This window comes from Corylus avellana, chromosome ca8 (assembly GCF_901000735.1).
Source record: "Corylus avellana chromosome ca8, CavTom2PMs-1.0".
Taxonomy (NCBI): domain Eukaryota; kingdom Viridiplantae; phylum Streptophyta; class Magnoliopsida; order Fagales; family Betulaceae; genus Corylus; species Corylus avellana.
The window spans coordinates 20672340-20699643 of NC_081548.1; the positions used below are offsets into that span (position 1 = coordinate 20672340).

Below are 27304 nucleotides of genomic sequence, written 5' to 3' on the forward strand. Positions count from 1 at the left end.
ATATATTCCCAGTGATAGCTAATCCCAGTGGTAGTTAATCATTTTTCAATGAACTAGACAATCCGCGAAACAAACGAGGCCGTAGTCTTATTAAACATTATCTAGTCTATAAAATTGAGCCACTTAAATCTCTTGTTTTCTTCCATTTTGTTTTAAAATCACATGGCTAAAATTAATTGAACCATTTATGCAATCTTAGCCGGGACCACCGGCTTATCTCGCCTCAGGTGCTCCCATTGCCCCCAAGTGGACATGTACGGCCCGCACAAATCCATGCAAGCAGACAACGCTACTTATAAAACGACAACGTCAGACGTCATAATTTTCAACAAACCCCAAAACTGAAAAACAACAAACATTCCCGGGAAACTTGTCCAAAAACTCGCCGGAGAACTTTCCGGCAAGTGAAACTAAAAGGTTCTTATTACCAGTATTATTTATCTCTTACATCGTCTCTCACTCACCTCTAAACCGCAGGATTTCATCAGAGACAAAAACTCTCTCTCAGACAAACAAATTCAGAAGCTTCCGATCGTCGCCAGAACTTCCAAAGCTCGTCATCATGGACTCCTCTGAATTCAGCGACGTTTTCCCATCCTTGGACCGTTTGACTCTCGGATATTCACTCCACGGACCGGGTCTCAGGGCGGAACGGATCTCGTTGGAGAACTTAGGCGCCAGTGAGAGAGTGAGAAGATCGGACGGCTGGCTTTCATGCATGGACGGCGCGGATGGACGGTACAGATCTTTCACCGTAGATTCATCGGTACTGAATTCGCTGGCGTTCTCCGCCAAAGGCGTCAGAGAACCACCGGCGAGCGCCGTCTCCACCGCCAGCTGGCACACGTGCCACTTTCCACGCGATAGAAGCCCCACCGCACCGTCCACCGGATTCACCGTACGCCCGCACGCTTCATACAACAAGGACTGGAACATAGCTGAAGATTTAAAACACAAAAACAAAATTAATTAACTGCAATTGTGTAACATGTACGCCTTTTTCTTTCCCTTTTCCAAGGAAGAAAAAAAAAAGAAGCAGAGAGAGAGAGAGAGAGAGAGAGAGAGAGAGAGAGCTGTTATACCCACCGGGCCTCTGAGATTCGGGGACGGCGGAGACGAATGAGATGAGGTCGCTCCGGCCGAAGAACCTGGCTAGCAACAGGACGGCGTTGCCTTGGGCAGTCGGAGAGTCGATCCACTGCAGGCAGGATCTCAGAACGCAGCCCTCGGCACACCCCTTTCGCAGCACTCGGCAGCCGTTGCAGCTCATTCTGACGGATTTGTCGTGAGGATCAAGCAAGCGAGCGAGAGTGAGGAATTAAGCATTAAATAAATAGAAGAAAGTAGGAGGAGAGAGATTACTGGCGTTCGTGCGTTGGTTGAGTTAAAACAAACCGTGGTCGAGTTAAAAGGCAGTTTGACGGTGGACTTTTGTGTACGGTGGGTGGGCAATGGTGTGTGGCGGGGCCCGCGGGGGTGGGGTTGTCGAGGTCGAGGGTAAGATCTTCCAAACTCTGGGCAAGAGCGGCTCCGTTTTTTCGCGACTTCTTTCGTGCGCATCGTAGTCGTTGGATCTCAGCCATGGTAATAGATTTCGACCCCAACACACACCGTCGGATTTGTTGTTGATTTATTTATTTATTATTATGTTGCTTTTGATAATTTGCGTACCAACTGGGAGCAGGGTGGGGATTCCCAAGTCCCATAAAGTGGACAGTGAAACTCCACGGGATCGCTTGTTTTCCACCGTCCACGAAAAAATCGATGGGACTTTTTGTGAAATCTTCAAGTCCTTGGCAAGTGAGCTGGAAGAAGCAAATCTATTGGAGTTTAGCAGCCATATGACATGTCTTCCCATGAAGAGATTTTACCCCTTATTGATGTTACTTTATATAAGTTCAAATGTTTTGTAATTTATTCATTCTAAGAAAGAAAAAAAAAAAATGCTTTTTTGAGATTGCATCATCAATGTCTACACAACTACACAACCTATGTGGAAAATTGAGTAGCCATATGACAAATTTGATGTATGTGTGTAGAATAAGGAGAATATATCCCGTTTAAAGTACAAATGATTTTTGGGTCCACATTCGTCTGCAAAATGAGAATTTTCTTTTAAAATTTGTGTAAAAAGAGAGCGTTTTACATGAATTCAAAGATTTCTCTAGCAAAAATAAGTACACGAAATAGCTTTGTTTTAAAGGATTTCAGTAATAAAATAAAAGAAAAGAAAAAGGACAGAGATAAAATGGATATTGTTATATATTTATTCAAAAGAAAGATAACTCTCTTACTTTTACCGAAAAGAAGAGAAATTTTAAATAAATAACTTTTCTGACGAGGTAAAAAGGATAAAGTAAAAAAAAATCAGAAAAATAAAAGCAGCCTATTGCATGATTTGCGAACCAAGAAGTAGGATGTATAATGTATTTGAATCATTCCAAATTAAATATAATTTTAATCGCGCATTCCTCTAATTGTTCATTTGGCCAACTACTTTCATGACGTACACATGAAGTTAATAATATTCATAAAAACATTGTTGCCTTAACAGAATATTAATTACTTATCAAGATACTTGTTTTAATTTACCCATTTAACGAGTGCCCAATATTAATTCTGATTTAGAAAAAAGAATATTTTATTAAAATATGATTTTGCCTATTCCTTGGGTCGTCCACTTGCAAAATGATGTCTTTGGTAGAGACGTCTTCTTTTTTTTTTTTTTTTTGATAAAGTCAATTTCATTTCTTTACACTAACAAACAAAATTTTTTACACCTAAAAAAAAAAAAAAAAAATCTATTTTTATTTTATATCATATCAATTAATTTCTTCCTTCTTTCTTTCTTTCTTTCTCCTTTAAAAATTATTTGTCTTGTCGGATCTACAGCTGAGAGACGCGGCGAGACGAATGGTTTTGCAACCCATCACCATCTCCATCTTTCTTTTTTGTTTGTGGTGCGTCCTTGTCGCATGTTAGTTTTCTTTATATTATTTTATTGTTATTATTCTCTTTATAGCTTTTGATAAAGAAAATTGGTGGAGGATGCCGTGGAACCTACTTCCATAGGAGGAGGGCTGCGTCTCATGAGGAGGGCTGACGTGCACCGCACATTTTCCCCTTTCCATATTTTTGTTTGTATATATATATATATATATATATAAGTGGGACCGGGCCTCTTATCCATTCGTTCAATTCCGTCAATCCGTGCCGTCTCTCAGGCCCAGCAAGGAACTGCATGCGGCTGCTTCTCTTCGGGACAACACCTGGTCAGCTCTTGCGGATAAGGAAGCTACAGGAATCTGACTCAGTGACTCAGTGACCCGTGCGCCATTGACGTAGCCACCTGTACTGTTTCTACATATGAGCCGACGAGGCTCCACCGAATGGCATTGGTGGAGTTTAAGAGAGGGCGAGAGTGGACAAACGATGATTACGTAGCCCCCTTAAAAATTAATGAAAAGTAAGTAACGCTATATATTCTCTCGCTTTTATATTTTTTTAACGTTGTTTTTAAAAGCACTATCATATTAAAATTTAACAAGAAACTTTACTTTAATCTTCCGAGCTTTCACGTGATTTGATAAATTCTTTCAAATTTTCAAATCTCTTAATTTAGACTTTTAAACTTTCAATTGCTCTTAATGTGAACCCCTTCGTCAATTTTAACCATTAAAAATATCAAAAAGACCAAAATATCCCTGATTTTTATTTTTTATTTTAAATAAAAAATGTTTTGGAATTAAGAGTAAAGTTGAAATTTTATACAAAAGTCAGGGGTATAAACATCATGTAACGTTTAAAATCTGACGGATAGGTTCACATTGAGAGCAATTGAAAGTTCAGGAGTCTAAAGTGAGAAATTTGATAATGGTTAAAATTTAAATTTAATAATAATTTTAAAAGTTACGTCAAAGAATATAAAAGTGAAAGTATTTGTCCTAACTCCCATCATGAAAAACAAAAGTGCTTGCGGCGTAAATTTATTTGAGAAATGTTATATGCACTCTCAAATTCACTTTTTTTAATTTGTTTTTAGTAGTTTAGAGAGATATTGTCTTAATTAAAAGTTTGATAGAGATATTATCAATTAAGTGATAGTTTTAGAAAAATATGTGAAATTTTTCCAAACTATTATATACCCCTAAACCCTAGTATAAATGCTATTATTCCCCTAATACAAAAGCCATGCGAGCTTGTCATTGTCAAAGCAATTAGCCAATTATATGGCCCTGAAACTCAAAGGCAAGCACTGATTTTCTAGCCCCTCAACAAACTTGTTGATTACACCTCCCGTCTCTCCTAAGTGCTTACAATATCCGCCCTTATAATAGATATTGAATTTAAAGGTTGATAATTTTATACACAGCCCACAAATATGAACTTAACACAAAAGTAGTAAGTAAGAGTTGAACTATCTAACCTATATAATTAAATTAGTTGGGTTGTGATTGACTTATATAGTCTTATATTTATGTATCGATACTATCCAGGCTCGAAAGGCGACATTTAACGCTAACTATTTTTTATACGACCCTCAAATTCGACACAAACTTAAAACTAAATTTAAATTAGCTGATTAAAATTGAGGGGTCTAACCCGTTCAATAGTCAAAATAAACCTCAAGATAAAATTTTTGTTCAAAATTTAATGCAAATAATTTCCCCTAGAAGCTCATATAATATGAGTATAAGGGTACATTTGGTACAATGAAATGATAATTACTTGGAAATAAAAATGAGTATTACCATAAATACAAGAAGTTAGAACGGAATGATAATTTCTATTCATTCGTTTGGTGACAATACATGAATGACCAAATTTTCTAACTAGAATAGAATCACACTACAAGAATTTTAATCATCAGTAATGACCAAAAGTATAAAAGTCAACACAATTGTCATCACTGATAATGTTTGAGGTCGTTGGATATAGTTTAAGAACTTAAATCATCGGCACTGATGATAAGTTATCAGCAATGATACACTATATCATTATTGCTAACTTTGTACTTTTTTTTAGTCATTATTTAATTATATTTATATAATTTTCAATTGGCCTTGATTTTGAATAATTAAAACTCCTACATCGTACAAATCAATAGCTTTTCATAAACACACGACATTCACATTAATCAAAGTTCCAAAACAACATAGAAAAAGGCCAAAAAAAAGAAGCATCAAGCCACATTGACATGTGATGGCACAATGTACTCTGTCGAAGAAAGCTTTAAGAATCCTTACCAAGAAAGCAAACTCTAGCTTTTACTAAGCAGGAAAACGTGTTTGCAATGTTGAGGTAGAAAGAGATATAGTAATGAACAGTAAATCGCCAAAAACGTGTTATCCTCTGAGCCAAGTGAATTCCTTGAAAGAAGAAAAAATATATACAAAAAAGAAAAAAGGATATTCTTTTAAGATCGCACTAACATGTGAAAGCAACCTGGAGTACTGTTGGATTTATAATTGGGGGGTATGCATCAACTGATCACTCCTGTAGCACCACAACTGATCACTCCTGTAGCACTACTGATTAATTGCAGAATCCTGCAATGAAATTACCTCTGTAAGTAGCAGAGAAAGAAGCTGGAAACCATAGAGAAGAAAGAAACACCTTGGTTTTTATAAATAATTGGGGGGTATGCATCAACTGATCACTCCTGTAGCACCACTGATTAATTGCAGAATCCTGTAATGAAATTACCTCTGTAAGTAGCAGAGAAAGAAACTGGAAACCATAGAGAAGAAAGAAACACCTTTGTTTTTATAAATAAAGTTACGGGTAACTTCAATTTAGATTCTTGAATTACTACGCGATTTAACAAGCCTCTCAAAATTTAAAACCCCTCAATTTGGACCCCTAAACTTTCAATTGTAATCAATTTGAACCCCTCCGTCAGATTTAGCCGTTAACTTCTCACGGCAATACCTAAAAAGAACAAAATATCTATGATTTTTTGTTTTTTATTTTAGAAAAAAAAAAAAAAAAAAACCTGGTGACTGCAATTTTTTTTTAAAACTTTTTTTTTTTAATTTGGAATTTTATAAAAAAGTCAGGGGCATAAATGTCATTGTCTCACTTTTAACGTTTAAAATCTAACAAAGTGATTCAAATTGATTGCAATTAAAAGTTCAGAAATCCAAATTGAGAGGTTTTGAAGTTTAGATAACTTGTCAAATTGCGTGGTAATTCAAAAATTTAAAGTGAAGTTACCACAAAAAGTTATTTATTGATATAAAGAACATCTGGCTGCCTTTCAGTAAGGAGCTTCACCTACACTTATAAAATAAAGGTAGGATCTTCGAAGCCCGTCAATTCAGAAGCCAAAGGGACTCCAATGCATTAGTCAGTAAAAGTCAAAAGAGAAAGAAAGAGTAGTAAAAGCTTAGGCCAGAGTATTAAGAGCTTAGGCCAGAGAATAAATCGTCTGTGATATGCATCTTTTTAGGCCTCTTTGAGTGCTTTTAGCAGCCAGGCATAAAAATGCCTGTTAGTATGTAATATATGATCTCTAGTAGTCTTTTGATTATTTTGGTTGATTAGTGTGTGATCAAATTGTAGGAATCTAAATTTATCTTGGGTGTTGTTTCAGATTCTCAACCCTCCATTTTTAAAATGCAGAAAAAGCTGAAGGGATCAGCATCACGGTAACAGGTGACTGAATCAGAGATCAAATACCTTTCTTGAGGAGTCGATCAATGGGGGAATTCTCCACAGGATTGCAAATATCTGTCTGCGTCACGTTTGTGATCTGGCAAGGAAAATTTACCAACGGAAGAAAATAAACCATGGCATCAAGGAACCCCAAAAGTTGACAAAAACTAACTCTTGCTGGTGCAGCCTTCAGCTGTCTCCAGTTGGTCACTCCTGCAGAAGATTTCAAGCAGAAATGCCTAAATAAGGCCAAAAGAAAGCTAGCCCAAGTCTTAAGAGATTGTCCATGATGAACCTAAATGTAAAACTAGCTCTATATATAATATTATAGTATACACTTCAAATAAAAATAGCACACTTCACAGCTCCAAAAGCCTAAACTACATTCATCAATTCATGGATTTAAATGGAAAAGAAATCACAAAAGCTTCTATCAAGCTGAACTTACCAGGAACTGGATATAATCCAAGCCATGACTTTGGTGGCAACAAAGATTGAACATTTTCAAAAGGGTACTCCAAAATTTCACGAAGTGCTTCAGAAAATTAGCCCACTTCAAACTCTTTAACAGAATAAAATGCTTAAACCATGTTATGTTATCTGTTTTGAACTTGGGGCTTATTTTCTGCAGGAGCCCAGCAAAAGTGGCTGCTTCAAAATTTATCTTACTCGGCCTTGGAATACAAAATATATTAGCCTTTAATGTTACTACATCCAAATAAATCAAATCCCCAACAAGCCTGGGGTCAACAAAAATACCATTATATGGTTTCCACAGAAAAAAAGTCATAATGATTTTATGGAATATGGTAAGGTAAAGGAGCAGAGAAGAGACAATATTATAATTCACCTTCTATTGCTTGGTGTTACAGAGGAAAATTACATGTCAAATAATTGAAGCACATGCACAGATAGCAAGTGCAAAATCCCAAACCTCTTGGACTGGAATGCAAAAAGAGAACAAAATCCAGTGCAGATTTGATTTATTTAGTATATGTATAGTTAATGAAGTGATCTTATTAAGCATCTATATATAAAAACAATATGCTTAGAAGACTTATTCTCTTGAAGGTTTTTACATCCATTACAGAGGAGATCCTTACCACTATCTAAGCAGAGGCCAAGGAGGGAATCCTTTATGAGAAATGATACGTAGAGGCCTATTTGCAATGTTGTGAGCACATCAATGTGCTCTCCTATGGCCTTTATTCTTCCTTCATTCAGCCACATGGCTTTCCTTCTTGACACGACAGTTCAAAAGACTACATCTGTTTTCTTCATTCGATGCTTTATATCTGATTTGATTTTATTAACTATATTTATACTTCATTGCAGTATGAGATACGAAATCTAGTAGCCTTTCAACAGTTTGTTGATGCAGATTAATGCAGAACACCTTGTGGTTTGATTACTCTAACAGAACAAAGCCCTTTTGTACACTTGTGAAAATCAGCCTTAAAATCTAAAGTCGGTATCATCCCGACAAGTTAATGACGTGTACCCAGATATTATTAGGGTTTCAATCCTTAATAAAAGCTTCATGTCCAAACACCATCACACATACTAGCGCACGGAACTCTATAGGTCTCCCTCCTGTTCGAATATGTATGTACGCACTAGCGCACAAATATAATTTTTTTGGAGTAGATTTTTAATTTCATAATTACCCCGTCAAAAAAAAATATCAGAATTTGTACCGAATAAAATTTATTGTTGCATATAATGCATACCACAAAGTGTTATTTATGACTTTTGAAACCCTAAATTTTTTTTTTTTTCAGAAGCACAAATCCCATAAACCAATTTTATACTTTTCCCTAGAAAAACATGTTGGCAGCCAACAAGGTTTTTTCCTACTTAGATAAGATTTTGATTAAACAAAATGGAGCAAATCCTACAAAGATTTATCTAGATGGTTCTCCGTCCATCTAGAAAGTTCTCTACAAAGATTTATCTAAATGGTTCTCCATCCATCTAGAAGGTTCTCAATTTGCCTTCATCATCTAAATGGTTCTAACTTGGATGTCAAGTTCATTCATCTAGATGGTTCTAACTCTGGCTATAAATAGCCAAGGGGCCTTATGCCTCAAAGATGATTGATGATGATCAACAACAACACACGAGAAGAGAAACCAAGAGAGGAAAGCTTCAGTTATACTCTAGAAAGAGAGTTGAGAAAAAAGTGTTTTAATACACCACTGAGAATGTATATTAGTTTCAACAGAGGTTGTTTCTCTTTGTATTATTTTATTAACTCAAGTTTTGCATAACTTGAGTAAACACCATTGTAACAAGTTGTTTATACTGGATTGATCGAAGTTAGTCCCGTGAATGTAGGCCCATTGCCGAACCACATAAATACTATGTATTGATCTCTTGTATTTATCATTCTATTATTATTCTATAAAATTTATAAAATCATTAATTCAAGGGTGTGTCCATCCCTAACAAAACAGACAATTAATTACACTCGCATCTGCCCAACAAAATTTATATTGGGATGAAAGACGATATGGGAAAGGACTTATTATCGCTTAGCGCTTGTGCTAAGGAAGTCTCCACTCCATTTTTCCCTTGGAGTGAACTATATGGCTGTAAGCTCAGCCTAGAAATAGAAAGATCCATCAATGTTTTGGGTTAGGAAAGACTAACTCCTAACTAGGTTCGACTTTACAGGAGAAAGAACCCCATCGAAACTCAAAAACTCGATCATCTCCTTCATTCTAACCAGAGCTTGACCATAGGGAAATGTATTATTATCACTTAGCGCTTGTGCTAAGGAAGACTAAAAAAAAGATCTTGAAGAGGCAGCGGCTTCGTCCCGGTAGGCCTATAAAGGCTGGCCTAGGAGCCCTAAAAAGTCTGGGCTCACGTGGGGTGTAGCACAGTTGGTGGTGTCTACGGAAGCCACATGTCGACCAATAGATATCGTCCCACTTAATGTGGACAAGAGAAAAGTTTCAGCTATGCTCATCCACATAAAATTATAATGCAGGCGCTGCCATTTGGCATTAGTCCGTCCCCAAAATATGAAATTAAACTGCTACTTCCACTGAAGAGATCCCCTATATTATGTAGGCTCTGTTTGGCTCAGGAATAATTGGAAATAGCTTCTGGGATTGAATTAATCCATACATGTACCCCTACAACTGAGAGTGATAGCCAGCCTGTTTAGATAAGTTAGAGAGAGGAGAGGACCACACTTTTGTTTATTACGTTGGTGTCTATAAATTGCAAACAATTATATATATGGTTCCACCATTCAGCGGGACCCAAGGGTGTGTCATCAAATTTACTACACCGTGGAGCAAGTTATGACGTGGCAAAATATAAATGGAGCAGTACATTTTTTTTTCTGCCATGAAATATTTTTGTGGATTGGAACAGTCGTCTATAATAGATGATTGAAGTCAAACCTAGTGCTTGATTTGTGAAGATGGCACTTGATTGCACACTGAATTTCAGATCGACAAAGCTCGCAAGATAAGGAACAAATAAAGGTTAAAGTGACCTGTCGAACACGGGTCGTTCTGATGTCTAATTCAAAGAGATTAGCTTTAAGAATGAAAGTAAGTTAAAAAAAAAAATAAAAAAAATAAATAAATAAATTTATGAGGGATAGCTCATTCGGATGAGGATTACGTCTCACGAAGCGAAGGTCAGTAGTTCGAATCCCCCTCCCCTCTTGTGTGAACATATTAAAAATAAAATAAATAAACAAAAGTGTTTAGCAAGAATAAAGTTGACGTACATTTCAACAATCTAGCATTTTTTTTTTTTTATTGAGTGTTTCCCACACACAATTGTTTTAGGGGATGTTTGGGGCTAGAAGAATTTGATTTTGTGGCTCCCACTTCCTTATGTTTTCATTATTTCTTTGGTTGTAACGGAATGCTAGTAAGTTCGTAACCCAGGTAGCATGAACTGCGATACTGTAAAAGTTGCTCATCTTGCTAAACATGTGCTTGTTTATTCATGATAGGCTTGATTCGGTTGACCTAGTCAATTTAGGTTGGGCAGCCTAAGTGCTCTCAAGTTTGATTAGTCTTTATTTTTTTTTTGATATGTCCACATAAGACGGGGAGGAAGGATTCAATCAAGTGATTTTTGCTTCATGATGCGTAGTTCTCAACCAATTGAACTACCACTTTAGAACAAGTTTGATTGGTTTGATATAGACAATGTTTGGCTGGCTAATGTGTCTTGTTGCCAATGGTTTTGACTTAGAGTCTGTTTGGAATTACGTTTGAGAAATAAAGTTTTTAAGTTAAAAAGAGCTTTTGGGCAAAAACTTCATTTTTAAGCTTTTGCCAAAAGTGCGCTTTAATCATTTTTAGGCTTTTTAGACCCTTAAAAAGCGCTTTTAATTTTTTTACCAAACAAATATTTTTTTTTTCTTTCAAACGGACTTTTTAAGTATTAAAAGCACTTTTAAAACCCTAAAACGCAATCTCAAACAGGCTCTTAAGGTCATATCAATGTTGCACAAGCTTAACAACCATAAAAGGCCTACTTCAAAAACATTTCATTATATGGTACACCAATTTGGAAGGTAAATTTTTTTTCCCTAATAATTTGGAAGGTAATTAATTCGATACTTAATTGAGTGAGATATTTTTTATTATTATTTAAAAACAAAACAAAACACTAATAAACAAATGCGCTCTTGATTGGAATTATCCTTGATGAAGTGGGTATTCTTTCGATGTCTATCCGGATAAACGTAGGCCACCCACCGCCCCTCCTCGCCAAAGCATTTTCCTCCTCGGGTTGGTTAGCCGACCGACTAATAAATTAATACAGATATGAATCTTAATTGGAACATTTTAGCTGGATTCTGCCGACCCATGGTGTAAATCCAACGTCCTGCCCAGATCCAACGGTCAATAGCCACAGGCTGAGCTATCAAAGATGGGGTCTGTTGAGATAGTTGATACTTGATAGACATTAAGATCTATATATAATAATGAAAATCATTACAAGGTTGGAAAAATAAATAATACAATTATATATATATATTAACAAAGGTGTGAAATACGAATGTACGTGTGATTGTCCCCACTCAATTATTTGGCCCTTTACCAGTTGACGCCCTTTTTTTTTTATATATCTCCAAGTGAGTAAAAAAAAGTTGGGGTGAATACCAAATTAGTGTACACTCCATTCAAATTTGTCTCCCACACGTAAAGCCTACCTTCATAGTTATGGTCGCTTTTCCAGTTAGCGATTGTTAAAAATCTGCTCATTGTTTTTACTTGTTCGAGCAGATATCGAATAGTCTGCTCATTGTTTAGACAAATGGGTCTCATAAGAACAACAACTTTGACAATAAACTACTTGAGATCTGAATCCGGTAAGAGGAGTGACGAAATATTTGGGGGCATGCTTGGACAACATTGATTAGTGCATTTAAAAGCATTAATGTAGAGGGTTAATTAGGATCCTAATTCAAAATGGTGTACTATCATTATTGATTGCTTGGGTTGGTTGATGCTAAGGATTTGACCTAATTCACTCAATAATTCTAGATGATAAGCCTTTATATCCTTTAGTCAAGATAAGAGATAATTAATTTCTTTAATTAGTAACTCTCTTAATTGGATTGGAGGACCACTTACAAGCAAAATATACCATTTTAAGTGGATGAGGAAGTTGCACTACAAGAGATTCCAATGTTTCACCATCACCGTGATTAAAGACTCGGATAGGACAGAATTGAGAACATGAAGCAATGGGCAATGGCTATATCAATATGAATATATGATACATCAAGTATTGCAAACATCAAAGCCAGGGAATTAGCAGGTACAACAAGGTAAGGGAATTCAATTTAATTTTACATTATGTAAAACATGACCAATTTTTTATTTTTTATTTTGAATCTGATCCTTTGGCGTGGCAACTGGCAACAGAAGAGTTTGCCACTTGGGAATTGAAAGCAAAGAGTCGGCATCCTAAAACGAGGAGATTTACGGCGGCTTAAGAAAGGCCACCTGTCATCCTAATCAGTTCCACATAGGAGCAACGTGCCAAATCCGAAAGGGCTATAATCTGAAGCCCTCTGCTTATCCACAGCAAACAAACATGAAACATCCCCTCGCGCGCGTCCTCATCAGCATTCACCACCGCGGGTACCTCACCACTAAAATGGCAAAGATACGAATCATTTGGCCACCATGCACTTGCGCGTGGACCTCATCGACTGCCGCCTCACATGCCCACCCACACTTCCCTTGTCTAACATGCGCGACTGCTCTCGTCTGGCACCAGTCCTTGCCGCGCCGATCACGCGGCTATCATGCGCTGTCATGATGGGGATTTTTTTTTTTTTTTTTTGAAGAACATGATGGGGATTCTGTGCGTAGGATAAGTGCTGCCATACTTTTGACTCCGCGCATGTTAAGACTAATTGCAAGAGAATTTCGCAATAGTGATGAGCAGGAAAATAATAATAAATAATAAATAATAAGTCGAATTTCAGAATTGAGGGAAAAAAAAAATTTTAATTAATTGAATCACCAATATCACAAACTGAGCTGAGTAATCAAAGAGATTTCTAGTAGTATATACAGAAAAAATTCTCTCACCCAATACTACGAAACCAAAAAAAAAAAAAAACAAACAAACGGAAAGTCGTCTAAGTGAAAAATTCCCAAATTTGACTAATCTTAACAGATTTCGATCTTCGGTGGCGTCACGAAGCGGGGCTTCTTCGCTGGATGAGGGCTCTCGACTTCGTCTTCCCCGGAGATGAAGATTTTAGGCGAGAACTCCGGCAAGGCAGGAAGGTTCAGGTCGAAGTTCCGCTGGGGAAGGAGGTTGTTGTTGTGGCTGTGGGTCTGGGTCTGGGTGTGGGTGGAACCTACGCCTTCTGAGGTTGTTACGACGCTGCTCCCGCCGCCGCTGCCGCCTTCGTAGTGACAACGCTTGTGTCCGCCCAAGGCCTGTCCTGTAGGGAAGGACTTGTGGCAGATGGAGCACTCGTGGACCTTACCACTGCCGCTGTGGGAGGCGGTGGCGGTGGTGGAAGTGGTGGAGGAGGTTGACTGGTCGTCGCCGGCGGCGGCGGCGTGCTTTCGGTGGCTGGCCTTGTGTCCACCGAGCGCCTGGTAAGAGGAGAAGGCCTTGTCGCAAACAGAGCACTTGTAGAGAAGCTTGGCTGCCTCCGGTACCGCCGCCTGGGTCGCCATATGACGAATAGGAGAGTTGTGGCGCTGTTCGGTAGCGGTGGCGGTGGAGGTGGTTGCTCCGCCACCACGTGCTAGCATGATTAGGCAGAGAGCAAGGTACTCTTCCTCGGTGGGAGCGTTCTCAAAACGGGGACGCTTTGAACGCTTGCGCTTTGTCCATGAGTCCAGGCTGCGAACGTTGGCGTCGTCGAAGTGGAACGAAGGGCCGGCTGCGGTCGGAGAGTTGAGAGCTTCAAGAGCCATCTGTGTCGCTTCTTCAAATCTAAACGGAGACCAAAGGAATCGGAGAAACTCTGAAACAGAGAGAGAAGAAGAAGAAGAATCTGTTGATTTTTTGTTGAATGGTTTATGAGTGAGAGAGTGAGGAGGGTGTGATGGGTTTATAAGGGGAGGGGAATGAGGAGAGTGTGAAGGAAGTTGCGTGACAAGTGGTGGGAAAGTAATAAAAAAAAAAATTAATTAATTAATTTATTAGTGTACAATAGAAAGGAAGTGGAGCACGTTTAGTGCAGGGGGAGAGTTTTCTTGGTGGCCAAGGACGACTTGAGTCGGTCAAAGAGAGAAGTGTGTGGGGCACTGGGGGGCCTCTCTCAGTTTCTGGCGTCTGAAAGAGCACTGAGAGTGTGAGTAGTTATAGTACAAAAAAGACTGAAGCCTTCGAAGACTGCTTCCAAGTCAAAATACACGAACACACGTTTTCAACAGGAAGCGGTCTAGAAATTCCACGTAGCCACCAGCAGCCAACAACTAAGCAATTTGGGCCGACCTCCACCCCAACTTGGAAGGCAGCCATTCATTCAATGTATTTAGGCCACCACCGCCTTTGTTAATTGTTTGGTAATCCGATGCCACGTCGTTTGGGGTTTTCCTTAACGTGGTGGGCAAAGTGTAGTAAGGGGTGACGTCATACAACCACGTGTAGTGTACGGCAAATACTGTTTAACAAATCGTATCTTGCACTGCATGGTAAGCTTTTCAGTCGAAAATGTAATAAAATTAAATTTCAATAATTTTTTCGTGCTAATAAAATAGTATTCACATGTTAATACAATTTTTTTTTTAACAATTTTTTCTATTTTCCTTCTAGATTCTCAAAATAAGAAATCAAAGAAAAAAGTCACCCCGAAAAATACTAAGTATTTTTTTAGTGTTCTTCAGGTGTTATTCTAAAGAATTTTCCGTCACTCCCTCCTCTCAATAAATCAATTTCTTAATAAGTATCTTTAAATAAAAGTTACTTTTTCTCTCACGAGGTCGACATTTGTGAATTTTTTTTTTTTTTTTTTTTTTTTTTTTTTTTTTTTTTTTTTTTTTTGTAAGAACATTTGTGAATTTGAATAGTCGGTTTCATACGCAATTTACGGATTTGATTTTGGGTTTGTGTGTGCTTTGAGGACAGACAGCTGTTGTGAAAATCGGAAAAATTGATGTCATCATCAGTGAGCGAAATTTAGGTCGAGAAGAAACTGGGAAGTACTGGGGATGCCTTTTGGGGGATATTTGGAGCTGACTGGTGGTGTGGTGGTGTTATACTAATCTGCTTCAAAAAAGGCGGTTGGAACAAAGACTTGTTGAGGGAGTCTAGAAGAAAACGGGAAAGTACGCGAAGCTACAAGGTAATGTCACACGTGCACACGTCAACGAAATCTGAGAGAGTTCCCTTCACACCCCTGCCTTTTGATTTTCATTGTAGCCGTCCAATACTCTTGAAAATTAGTCGGTCCACGATAATAAAAAAGCGCGGAAGATGGACCTACAAATTAAATAACATTCAACTGGATAATAATCGTGTCCACACTGGTGGGAACTGGGAAGGCGCGGATTTGATTGCAGAATAGTGTTTACTAGTACAGGCCCCCACCCTTAACGAAAACAGAAAAGAGCCGGATTAGCAGCATCGAGTGTGTTCATTAGATAATTTAGGTTGATATATGAAAATAATAAAGCGAAAATAGTAAGATAGACATGAGGTTCAGTCTATGACCTGATTCTATTTATACGAGAATCATATTAGATACAAATAAATTTACACTCTAGTTAAATCAGTTAGGTGATAGTTTTTAGGAAAAACTACATTTTGTCCCTATTAACTACAATGTCTTGGCACTTTTTTCCTATGAACTACCAACTGTGTTATTGTGACACTCGATCCCATGAATTATCATTTTGTGTTCAAAACTCTCTTCCGTCAGTCAAAAGCCAATTCTGCCAGTCAAAGGTGTTAACTTAGACGGTCTACCCTTCATTTTGCCCCCATGAACTACAATTTATTGTCACACTTGCCCCATGAACTTTAACACATTGTCACTTTGTCTCATGAACTATAACGCATTGTCACTTTGACTGTCTGAGTTAACGCCTTTGACTGATGAAAAAAGGGTTTTGGACACAAAATGATAGTTCATAGGGTCGAGTGTCACAGTTGATAGTTAATAAGGATAAAGTGAAAATGTGTTGTAGTTCAAGGGAAAAAAAAAATGTAGTTTCTCCTAGTTTTTAACTATAGATAGACTTCAATTGTAACTTAGTGATAATCTTCAAGTGCGACTTAGTGATATTCATCAAATGTAAGTCAATAATAATCTTCAATTGTGATTATTATTCTTTAACTCTTAAGATTTATTCTAACATAATAGACTTAGATTAACTTATTTGTCTTAGACACGTGAATTTTATATTTCGTGAGTCACGAAACCTCATCTTTTAGATTACAGAATTAATATATTATTGAAGTAATTTAATAATAAAGTATCCTTATCCAATTATGATTTTATAATACCGTACAAGCATAATTGAATTCTCTATTATTATTATTATTATTATGAATTTTTATGTTTGACAATCAGCACTGCAATCGAAGCTGCAAGCGGTAACGTATCTTGGAAAAAACGTGCTATTTTATCACTTATGATTTATGAATGTGTTTAGCGTTTACCAAAGACATCTGCTATTTAGTAATTGTGCAATATTTTTAGTTTACGTGGCATATTCAAATTGCTTTAGAAAAAATTAATTAAAAAAAAAAAATGAAAATGCCACGTCAGTGCTGAGAGAAAATGGAGTACAAATGTGAAAGTCCCTAGCTTCCTCCTGTCTTACGTTTTAGTTTTTGGTCTGGGTTAGCAATTGGTCAAAGTCAACTCTATGGGATTTATGGTCATAAATGGGGTAGGCATGAGACAACTTCTGGGGGCAAAAATTTAAAGAAAGACAAGGCAAAGGCATGAGACGGTTTCGGATTCGGATTCACATCGTATGCAATGAGGCTGCTCATAAATTTACCCCCCAGTCAATAAGATTAACAAAACAAATTAGAAAAATACACGACAACTGATAAGTGCACGTGAAGTCATTGCTTACATGATGATTATTTTTAAATCTGAAACAATTAATTAAGCTTTCCGCCACAATTCACACATGGGTTTTCTTTTCCCCTTTCCTATAATTGGTCCACAGTTAAAAGTCACAACGTCTCAGATACTTCCCCTCTGTCCACCTTAGTAAAATGGAAAACATGTGGCCTTTTAATCTTTCAACCCCAAACGTATTTGAACTACTTGCGTCTAAATTCTTATCACAGTAGTTCAAATCTGTTTCGGCATGATGCCTCCTGTTTTTTTAAAGGCTTTTTTCCTTTGTGTTTTTGTTTTTGTTTTTGATACGTCCCCTCTGTCCACCGTAATAGAAGGCATAGTATATGCGTCAAAGTATCTGATGCTGACCTTTATACTTGGAAGATATAAGGAAACGACCCGTCAATATGAACCTTTGAATTACAAGAAGGCCGAATAGGCTTTCTACTTTCTTGCCCTTCCGCCCCTTCCCCGCCCCCATTTTTGTTTTGTTTTTTTTTTTTTTTATAATTACCTTTTGTCCTATGAACTATACCGCATTAACATTTTTCTCTCATGAATTATTAACTATGACATCTGACCTCATCAAACTACCATCCTAAGACAAAAAGCTCTATTCTGTCAGTCAAAAGAGTTAAAATTGATGGTCAACGGTCATGTGCAAGTCATATGCCATTTTAAATTTTTTTCTTCCATTTTTGCCATCACCTCAAACCGAGAAAATGACGCTTATACCCTCCTAAACTTTAATCCAACACATAAAAACAATTTAAAATGAGGTCAAAAGTGGAAAAAAATTTTTTAAAATAAAACATGACTTGCACATGATCGTTGACCATCAATTTTAACCTCTTTGACTGACGGAATGAAACTTTTTGTCATAAGATAGTAGTTTGATGGGGTCCAGTGTTATAATTGGTAGTTCATGAGATAAAAGTGTTAAGGCGCAGTAGTTCATGAAGACAAAAGATAATTTTTTTTTATTTTTTTATTTTTTTTAAGAGCAAGTGCTGATACTCGTAGTGTATATAAAAGGAGGGGTGGATGTTTTTCTTACAAATATTTTCATATTAAATTTTAATTTAATTATAATTTTAAATAATATAAAAGTAAACAAGAAAAAATAAAAGCACTTGTACCATTACTTTTTATAAGCTCATTCATCTCCCCTTGGCACTTGGCATGAGTTTCGTAGTGCAGTTTTCTCCCTTATCCATTCTCCATAGAAAACCCAAAAAAAGAAAGAAAGTAGTGACACGTGTGCTGACGAAAAGTAAAACAAAGGGCTGAGCTGGTGATACGTGTGGAGTTGGCACATGCGAGTTGCGGTTGGCATCAATGTCATCAAGTTGCTGCAATGTTTTCTATTTAAAGAAAATTCAGTAGGGGTCCCCGGCCGGACAGGGTAAAGGACAAAAATGGCAATATAGAATGCCCAAAAACCATTTACGGTGGGCTTTATTCCTCAGATAGGCGTATGTGGGCTAAACCTGGTTACGACATTGCTATTTCTTGGTATTTGTGATTTTGTATTTGTTGACTTTCTGGAATTTGAATTTCTTTATACAAATCATTGGGCCAACGGCCTTCTAACCGCTTACCTAATTTTTGTTACAAGGACAAACCGAACAAACAGCCCATATATTATGCCGCGAATTCTTAAGCCCACGTTTTTCTCCGCTTAATCTGTCGTCATCTCAGCTGCCACCTCCGCAACACACTAAAATCAAGAATGCCACGTAATCCAAGCCCATGTAAAACATGCACGCATTTTAGATCATGCCAACTCACCTATCAGAACATGAGAGTGTGAGAAAGTTAGCATCTTCCTGGTTTATTTTTTATTGAAAGGCACAAAAAGCCTGATTTATGCTTACTCTTTATAGAATTTTTTTTATTCTCTTTTATTTTTACATGATGGAATGGCTGTTTTTTTTTTTTTAGCTAAAAATGTAAAATTTTGAAGTCGGTCAAGATGCTCTCACATATTTCACCCGTCCCCTCGAGGCGAGCAGCCTCTCAATTGCGAAATAGAATTTTCTTTATTTCAATGAAACGAAGAAGAATCAATTCCTTATTATAAGAAACTAGTTATTCGTTTGAGTTAAAATGCTAGAGGTCAATAAATTTTTTATATTTGGCTCATATTTTTTTTACAATTAACTATTAGATTTGTAAATTTATTTAGATCTCACATAAGTTAATAATAGACCCTACAAATTTAATAGTTGATTATAAAAAAATATTAGCAAAATATAAAAAATTTAGGGTAAACTTCACTAAGGACCTCCAAACTTCCACCCGTTTTGAAATACTCCCCTGAACTTCAAAATCTCTCAATTTAGTCCCATGAACTTTCAATTGCTTTCAATTTGGACCCTCCGTTAGATTTTAAACGTCACATGACGTTTATACCTCTGACTTTCGTATAAAATTCCAACTTTTAAAATGTTTTTTTATTTAAAAAAAAAAAACAAAAATCAAGGATATTTTGGTCTTTTTTGAATTTTTAACGGCTAAAATTAACGGAATGGTCCAAATTAAGAGCAATTGAAAGTTCAAAAGATTAAATTGAGAGATTTTGAAGTTCATAAAGTATTTCAAAACGGATGAAAATTTGAAAATCCTTAATAAAGTTTTCTAAAAAATTTATTGATCTTTAGCATTTATGAATGAAGAGGACCCTTGTCTACCAATTAAGGGATAAAGGGTACAAATGGCCTTTTCGTGACACTTTGGAGTGAATATTAAGGCATTGGACTGTGGCACCAGTCACACCCTCCCGCCGATGGGACAAATACATTGAACCGCTTACCCCCAACCAATTCACAACACAAAATTTCCAAACTTGGACAGTAGGTTGCCGCATGGTTTCGCTTCCCCGGTTGGACCAAAATGCCCTTCCTTATCAAACCATATAGATTTCCGAATAGTATTTCTTTCATGTCTATAGACTATTAGTCATCATTCACAATCCGCAGAATCAGAAAACAAGGGGCCACTTAAACCAGCGACGACGCCCAATCTTTCCTACTTGCACTGTGTCATTTAATAGCGTCGAAGTCAATTATGCAAAAAGCCTCACTTCTCTTCTCCTCAAACTCACTCGCTCCGTTGCCATGCACCTCCCGCCGGCCACTCGTCCCTCCTTTCCGACGGTTCCTGGCTTCCCCTTGCGCCCAATTATCACTCACCCGCTCGCAGAGCTGCCGTTTCGCCGCTCTCTCCCCTCCTCTGCGCTGCAATGGTAATCTCTAGTCCTTCGTGTATGATCCTCTCAGTGAGTTGGATCACGCATTTGTTGTTGTTTTTATATAGTGATCTGATTTTACTAGTGTTACCAAGTAGAAGAGAGAGAGAGAGAGAGAGAGAGAGAGAGAGAGAGAAAGGGAAGACTTCTAAGGAATGGGTAATTTGGTCATAAAGGATAACTTTAACCCGATTGGTCATTTTCTTCCTCCTTTTTGACAATTTTCTAATCGACGCGTCAAAAGGGCAAGAGTAGGCATCTCTCTCTCTCTCTATCTCTCTCTCTCTGTGTGACAATCTTACTGTTATTGGGTAGCGACTGGCTCGGTGAAACGACAAGAAATGGCTTCTCAGGATGCCCAAGAGGGCCAAGATGGTCGCGTAGCGAGAATTGCCTCGGCCATCCGAGTCATCCCAGACTTTCCTAAGCCAGGTTCTCTTCTTCCTTTTGTGATATTCTTATTATATGTGTATATTCTTTTTAGAGTGCTGTGTTACTGTGGGAGATCCGAATTTGCCCTCTGGGTAGTGGGTAATTTTTGGCGTAATTTAATTCAAGTTGCGGTATTTGAATTCTGAGGACATGTTTGGTTTTCTGGCCACCCAATCTGGCAGGGATTATGTTCCAAGATATAACCACCTTGCTTCTTGATACCAAGGCATTCAGGGACACTATTGATTTGTTTGTTGAGAGGTACAAAGACAAAGACATCTCTGTGGTCGCAGGTATTCTCTCCTATGTGGTCCATGTGACTGAGATATAATATTTCTGTCTGCCATATTTGTTTGATTTGGGTATGTAGTTCTCCAAATCCTTTTACCTTCTAATTTGAAACAAGGTCAAGATTGTAGGTTTTGTTACTCTATATAGTTTATATTTCGATAGTGCCTTCATAATAAGCTGTTTTTGCCTGCCCAGTCCACCTAAGTTTGAATTTGTTTCTTGCTTTTGGTGGTATCTCAGTTGCGCACTGCCTATGAATTTTCAAATGTATGCTCAAGATTTTTTGTTCTTATTTTTATTTTTGCTTATCTTTTACAAGTCAAGGTTTGGTAATTTTTGAGCTGATGAACATGGGCTAGTTGTTGTTTGTTTTTCCTTGATTGATTGTTTTTCTTGCAATTTAAGGTAAAGGGGTTGTTAATTATTACGTGATATATTATTGACAACGCAATGCAGGTATTGAAGCTAGGGGTTTTATATTTGGCCCTCCCATTGCATTGGCTATTGGGGCAAAGTTTGTTCCTATGAGAAAGCCCAATAAGTTGCCTGGTATGTTTCTTTGAATACTTTTTTGCTTCCTCCACATGAATTGCATCATTTTCTGTGTTTTTGAGAAGTTCGTGGTATCTTTGATCAGTATACACAATCTTGAGTGATCTTATATTGTAGCTCAATAGAACAACGGGACTCAATATGTATACAGCTCAGATGCTGCACTAGTTTGGTGTTGAAAGGCTTCTATTGCTTCGTTTTGACTTTTGTGCTATGGCATTTACTTTAATGATATTAATCTTCTTTAAGATATTATCAGTTGGGTTGCAGATACATTTATAGGAATTGTTTCAACCTCCTCATAATGGTCTTTGCCCCCTTTCTTTCTTTAAGAAATAGATCATTCATCAGAAAAGAAGATAAGAAGAGATATATAAGGCTCAAAATATGAGGAGTTTATAGAAGAAGACAAAGGGAGAAACAAGAACAAGGATATAAAGTGAAAAATAGTCCTATCAACTCAGAGAAACCCAACTTTGAGAGGATTGCCCCATTGTTGTTTTTTGTTGAACAAATTCTCTGTTTTGAGATATAAACCGAAGGGAGTCCTCTGAATTGAGGATAGATGCATAAACATCAAAGCTCTTAACACACCTTTTGTTTCTAAGTGTAGTGAGTCTGTCAAATTCTGTGCTTGTGAGTGCATGCCTGTGCAGTGTGAAGGAGTTTTGAACTTTTTAGTACTTCCATGCTGATTTCGTTTTCCTTTTTATCTGACCTGCAGATTTTTGGTGCCATATAGAATTTCGGGAATAGTTAACAGTTTATTTGGTTTGGCAGGGGAGGTTATTTCGGAAGAGTATTCTTTGGAGTATGGAACAGACACAATGGAGATGCATGTAGGGGCTGTACAAGCAGGAGAACGTGCACTGGTAATAGACGATCTCATTGCAACTGGGGGAACCTTGTGTGCTGCACTCAGGCTACTTGGTAACGTGTTGAAACTAAAACATTGACTTAATTTCACATACAAGTGTAGCAGAGGTGTTTTTCTGAACAAGCATATTGAGTATATTGATTGTCAAGCCAATCAGCAGAGAGCTTTGCTTCATGATGTGCATGGTGGATCAGGCAGGTTCATGGACATTGTTAGGGGCTTTACAAATGGCAATTGGTCTCAAATGTGACTGATGAAAGAGATTGTAGCTACCTTTCAACAGGCATTTAGTGTTCTTTCCTCTTACATTTTGTAGTGGGAGACATGGTTTTTCAATGTGACAACTTTTGTTTGATAAATATTAGAATATTGTTTGGTCACCACTATATAGGTCAAGTCATTCCTCTAAAGAAGTGTGTTTGATTGTATGTGTTGTTCATACCAGTTTTTTTGGTTGCAGAGCGTGTTGGAGTGCATGTGGTCGAGTGTGCATGTGTCATTGAATTGCCAGAGCTGAAGGTATGTCCCTAGTTATAATTGGAAATCTTTTATCTAAACAACGATTTACTATTAAGTTTAATTCTTGTACCTTTCTGTCAAGACTGGTTGAGATTAAGAGCTTTAAAATTATGCTGAGCTTTATCTAGACTAAACCTTATGCTTGCATTATGTACGTTCTTTTAGCAATATGAATCTATATCCCTTCATGATCTTGAAAAATATGATGTGCCTCATGTGGTTCTTCCTTGGCAGGCAAGGTTTAAATGCCAAATAGTAAATAATAAACTTCTCTGTGGTAGATTTCTGGCGAAGTTAGGAAAATATCAAGGGGATATCAAGGGGGCACTAATAAGCAAACAGAAGATGTACAGAACTGATTAACGAACATCAAATTCCTCTTACAATCAGCCATATATTATCTAACTTATGCCTATGATTCTGACTTCAATGAATAAAGCGAGCCAATCTACAAGTAATGAAGAAGAAAGCCAAGTTGCAGAAAACCACAGTTTGCATGAAAAACCAGCATACACTAAATTGAATGGTAAAAAACTTGAAATTTTTCTTTCCAAAAATGGGGTATAAAGTTGATGTGAAAGTTAGTGCCTGTGACTGGACTTTTGCCTATCAAGAATGACTCGGTTTTGAAAGGTGGAATTTAGTTTATTGCATTATAAGCCAAAATAAAGGGGAAAAAAAGATTCATCTCTGCAATTTCTGGCAAGTATCTTAATATGTGGATTGACATTTTTATGGTAAGGTTGCTACGTCCAAAATGCCAAGATTCACCCATCTTATGCTATGTTGTGATACTTTGGCAATGGTCCAATGGAATACCATGCCCCTGCGAATCTGCGATGTTGAGTAGGGAGCGGTTCCCCTCTCACTAGGGAGCCTGCCATTTCCTCGTCTAGAAAGGGATGGTTGCCACGTAGAATAATATAAATCTGAAGGCCTATAAATTATCACATCTCACACACTCTTACCGGCATTTTTCTTGGGTTCCACTCCCCCTGCTAGTCATGGAAGCATGCAGAGAGGTATATTGTTTGGGAGAAGACAAAGAAACCCACAGGGAAGAATCATGCCAAAAATGCTGTATCTAGAACTTTTCTTCTGATCTTTAGAATCTTAAGGTAACTGTCTGCGTTTTCAAAATTTAGATTCAATGCCCAAAATGGAGAAACCAAATTCTTGCTGAGATACATAGAGAAAAAGAGAAATAGGACAACTTTGTCACTACCAGGTGAGCGAAAAGAGGCAAAATTAAGAGTGATTAAGAAACAGAAAGATTAGTAAGAGAAAGAAGACAAAGAATATGAATTTTATTGAAGATAACGTTGGTCAAACAGAGAATAACAAACATCACCACACTTGACTATCAATAGACTTCACCAAACCACACAATTCAGTGTGGAAAACGTTTAGCAGCCAGAGTTGTTTTGAATTACTTTATGGTATCATAGTCTCAGACTAGTGTCACCTCCAACTATGGCCACAAACAGTACCAACGCATCTTCCTCTGCAAAACAATCCAACACACAAGTTTCCACCTTCCCTTGTCATCTTCTACCTCTTTTGTTCGTACTTCCGCACTCACAGGTCTTCACCACTTCATCACTATAAAGCTCACAAAAGATAATTATTTAATGTGGAAGGCACATATTGTGCCATATCTCCAAGGCCAGCATGTTTTTGGCTTCATTGATAAGATGCCGAATATGCAATAGCTAAGGAAGATTTAATCTACCATAACCGGTAAATGCCAACTACCATTTTTATACTATAGTTTCTGCCCTTCCACCTTAAATTAAGAATTGCAAACCATTCATCCTCGGAAAGCAGAGGAAGTAAAAAACTGCATCATGAGAGAAAAATTGAAAAACTAATAGCCTCAAATGTCACTGCAACAGATGGATGAGTGGTAAATATGCCCCTTATCTTTACTCAATGCTTAGATTCGTGTTAAGGGCCTAACCATTAATCCAAAAGCCCTAAGAGGATCATAACATTCCATCACACTTCAGATGCTTGTGTCATTGTTGAAAAGTCTTCTGGTTCGAGTGTCTGGCATCAAAATGCATTTATGAGCTATTAGAAACATTTGCGCCATGCTTTTTGACATGACTGTATTTGAAAGCACATTTGAGCTTATTTGATTTCAGTTTTGAGTTCACTGTAGTTTGATGCTTTTGAGCATTTGTTTGCAAACAATATGGTATTGGTTTATGTAATTTACTAATACATAAAGTCAATGAGTTTGAAATGGAACTCTTCAATTAATGCATTCTTTGACTTGTTTCAGGGCCGGGACCGATTGGGAGACAAACCGTTGTTCGTTCTTGTTAACGCAGCTTGATCTAGTGTGTCTGAGGTAGTCCAGCTTGTTTCTTGGCTATATGATTTCATAAATGGTAAGAGTTGTTGAAGCTAGAGATTTTAGAAGACCACCTTGATTAAAGGGGAAAGTTGGGTGGGGTAATAAAAAGGTTTGTTTGTGGTTGATGGTGGAAGAGCTGCAATCAGTTGATATTGAATGATATAAGCAGTAATAAATTTGTTGTGGATTTTTTCTTTATTCCCAGTTGGATATAAATTTACCACACCAACCGTAAAGGGGATGACCGGAAATGTTTTTTTGGTGGATGAAAAATGTGTTTTGGTGGAATCCACATTTGAGGAAATGTTTTATGGAAAATTATTTGGTTGAATTTTAAAAGAACCGAATATTGAATATGCTTATTTTGCGAAAATATAAGAATAGGTGTAGGGCCAGATTGAACTTGTTTCTTAAAAAAGCAATGTTATTTAGTATAAAAAAGCAATGCTATATGACTGTCATACAACTGAGATAATGTGGCAATAAAAATTAGCCTCTGATAAGTAAAGACTCGTAAAAAAGAAAAAATTAATAGTTTATTCTGTTCGTGTGACAGTCATGTAATAGGCTAGTAAATAGTAATTACATGTAATTCAATAAGCCAATTTGGATCGTTAAGGCAAGTGGACCATGCAAATGCAATCCCCCTTCTTTGTGGGGCTTGCCCGAGTTGCATGCTGCGTGGAATTGAATTGCATGCAATTTGATAAACCAATTATAGAGAATTATGATCCAATTTAAATTTTGCTTAATCATGGGTAATCCACTCCTCTTTATTAATAACCAATTACTATCACCATCGTCACCATTAATACCCTAAAAAAAAAACACTCAATAAAATACTTAATTAAAATAATAAATCAAACTACATTGGAACATCCAAACGCTAAAGAAGGAGCTGTTCCATTGCCAGGTCATCCCTCTATGATGGAATTATTTGGGATACAAGATTTGATATGGTGCAGCCTCTGTGAGCGTGCTTGCAAACTAAAATGGCCAACACACAGGATGTGCATTAAAATGAGTAGTCCTACCACATTACTATCAATGTAACATTGCTAATCTACCGTTGGATTAGCCATTATTAATAAAAAAGAAATCCAATGGTAGATTGTCAATGTCACATCAGGATAGTGGTGTAATATGTTTTTTTTTTTTTTTATTAAAAAAAAAAAAGAAGAATTTTTTTTTTTTTTGAGTGTTGACTTCGGAATTTGGAAGTGGTCCCTTGGCTCCCTATTTTTTAATTGTACAAACCATTAAAATAACTTATTTTCCAGAGAAATGATAATATACAAAATACTGAAAAAAAAAATGTTTATAACTTTGACGATTATATATAATATAAGAAATTAGTCAAGCATGGACTTAGAAGACATGTAATAGATAAGAGCTAAATATTATAAATGCAATCATTACTTAAAATTCTTCAAAAAATTAACAAAAATAATGTAGCTTTAATCCCAAATAATGCTGTCCAAGAGTAAGGATAAGACTTAATGTTGTTATTTTATTTGTTGTTGGGCTTTTAGGTCCAACAAACTCTATTGTTTTTTTATATTTATTTCAGAAATTATTATTTTTGTATACTTGTTGTGCATACCGTTTTATATCAACAATATAAATGATGACATTTCAAAAAAAAAAAACCAATATAAATGATGAGATGTGTGAATTACAAGAGATATGAAAATCGTACTTTTCTTCTTCTTAATTTGCTTATGAGATGGCCAACTAGAACTCTTAATCCAATCACAGAGCCCATCAATCTAATTTCTTCGGTTTCGTTTGATGAATAATGCTCTGATTTCGACATAAAAC

General features: G+C 36.9%; 3 protein-coding genes across 3 annotated transcripts; 1 reads left to right on the top strand and 2 right to left on the bottom strand.

Annotated features, from left to right (window-relative positions):
- Positions 1-370: 370 nt before the first annotated feature.
- On the bottom strand, positions 371-1305 carry LOC132190470 (LOB domain-containing protein 37-like). The gene is made up of 2 exons (XM_059605470.1): positions 1087-1305; positions 371-938 (listed from the first exon to the last, which is right to left on the bottom strand). Exons 1-2 carry the CDS (start codon positions 1268-1270, stop codon positions 505-507), a joined length of 618 nt encoding a protein of 205 aa, XP_059461453.1. The 5' UTR covers positions 1271-1305; the 3' UTR covers positions 371-504.
- An 11842-nt stretch (positions 1306-13147) lies between these two features.
- Positions 13148-14318, bottom strand: LOC132189668 (zinc finger protein ZAT10-like). The gene has a single exon (XM_059604429.1). The coding sequence runs from the start codon at positions 14088-14090 to the stop codon at positions 13326-13328; it is 765 nt and encodes a 254-aa protein (XP_059460412.1). The 5' UTR covers positions 14091-14318; the 3' UTR covers positions 13148-13325.
- A 5834-nt stretch (positions 14319-20152) lies between these two features.
- LOC132190257 (adenine phosphoribosyltransferase 1-like) lies at positions 20153-25681 on the top strand. Its single transcript, XM_059605193.1, has 7 exons — positions 20153-20447; positions 20766-20882; positions 21065-21175; positions 21630-21722; positions 22506-22655; positions 23063-23121; positions 25409-25681. Exons 1-7 carry the CDS (start codon positions 20270-20272, stop codon positions 25460-25462), a joined length of 762 nt encoding a protein of 253 aa, XP_059461176.1. The 5' UTR covers positions 20153-20269; the 3' UTR covers positions 25463-25681.
- The last annotated feature ends 1623 nt before the right edge of the window (positions 25682-27304 follow it).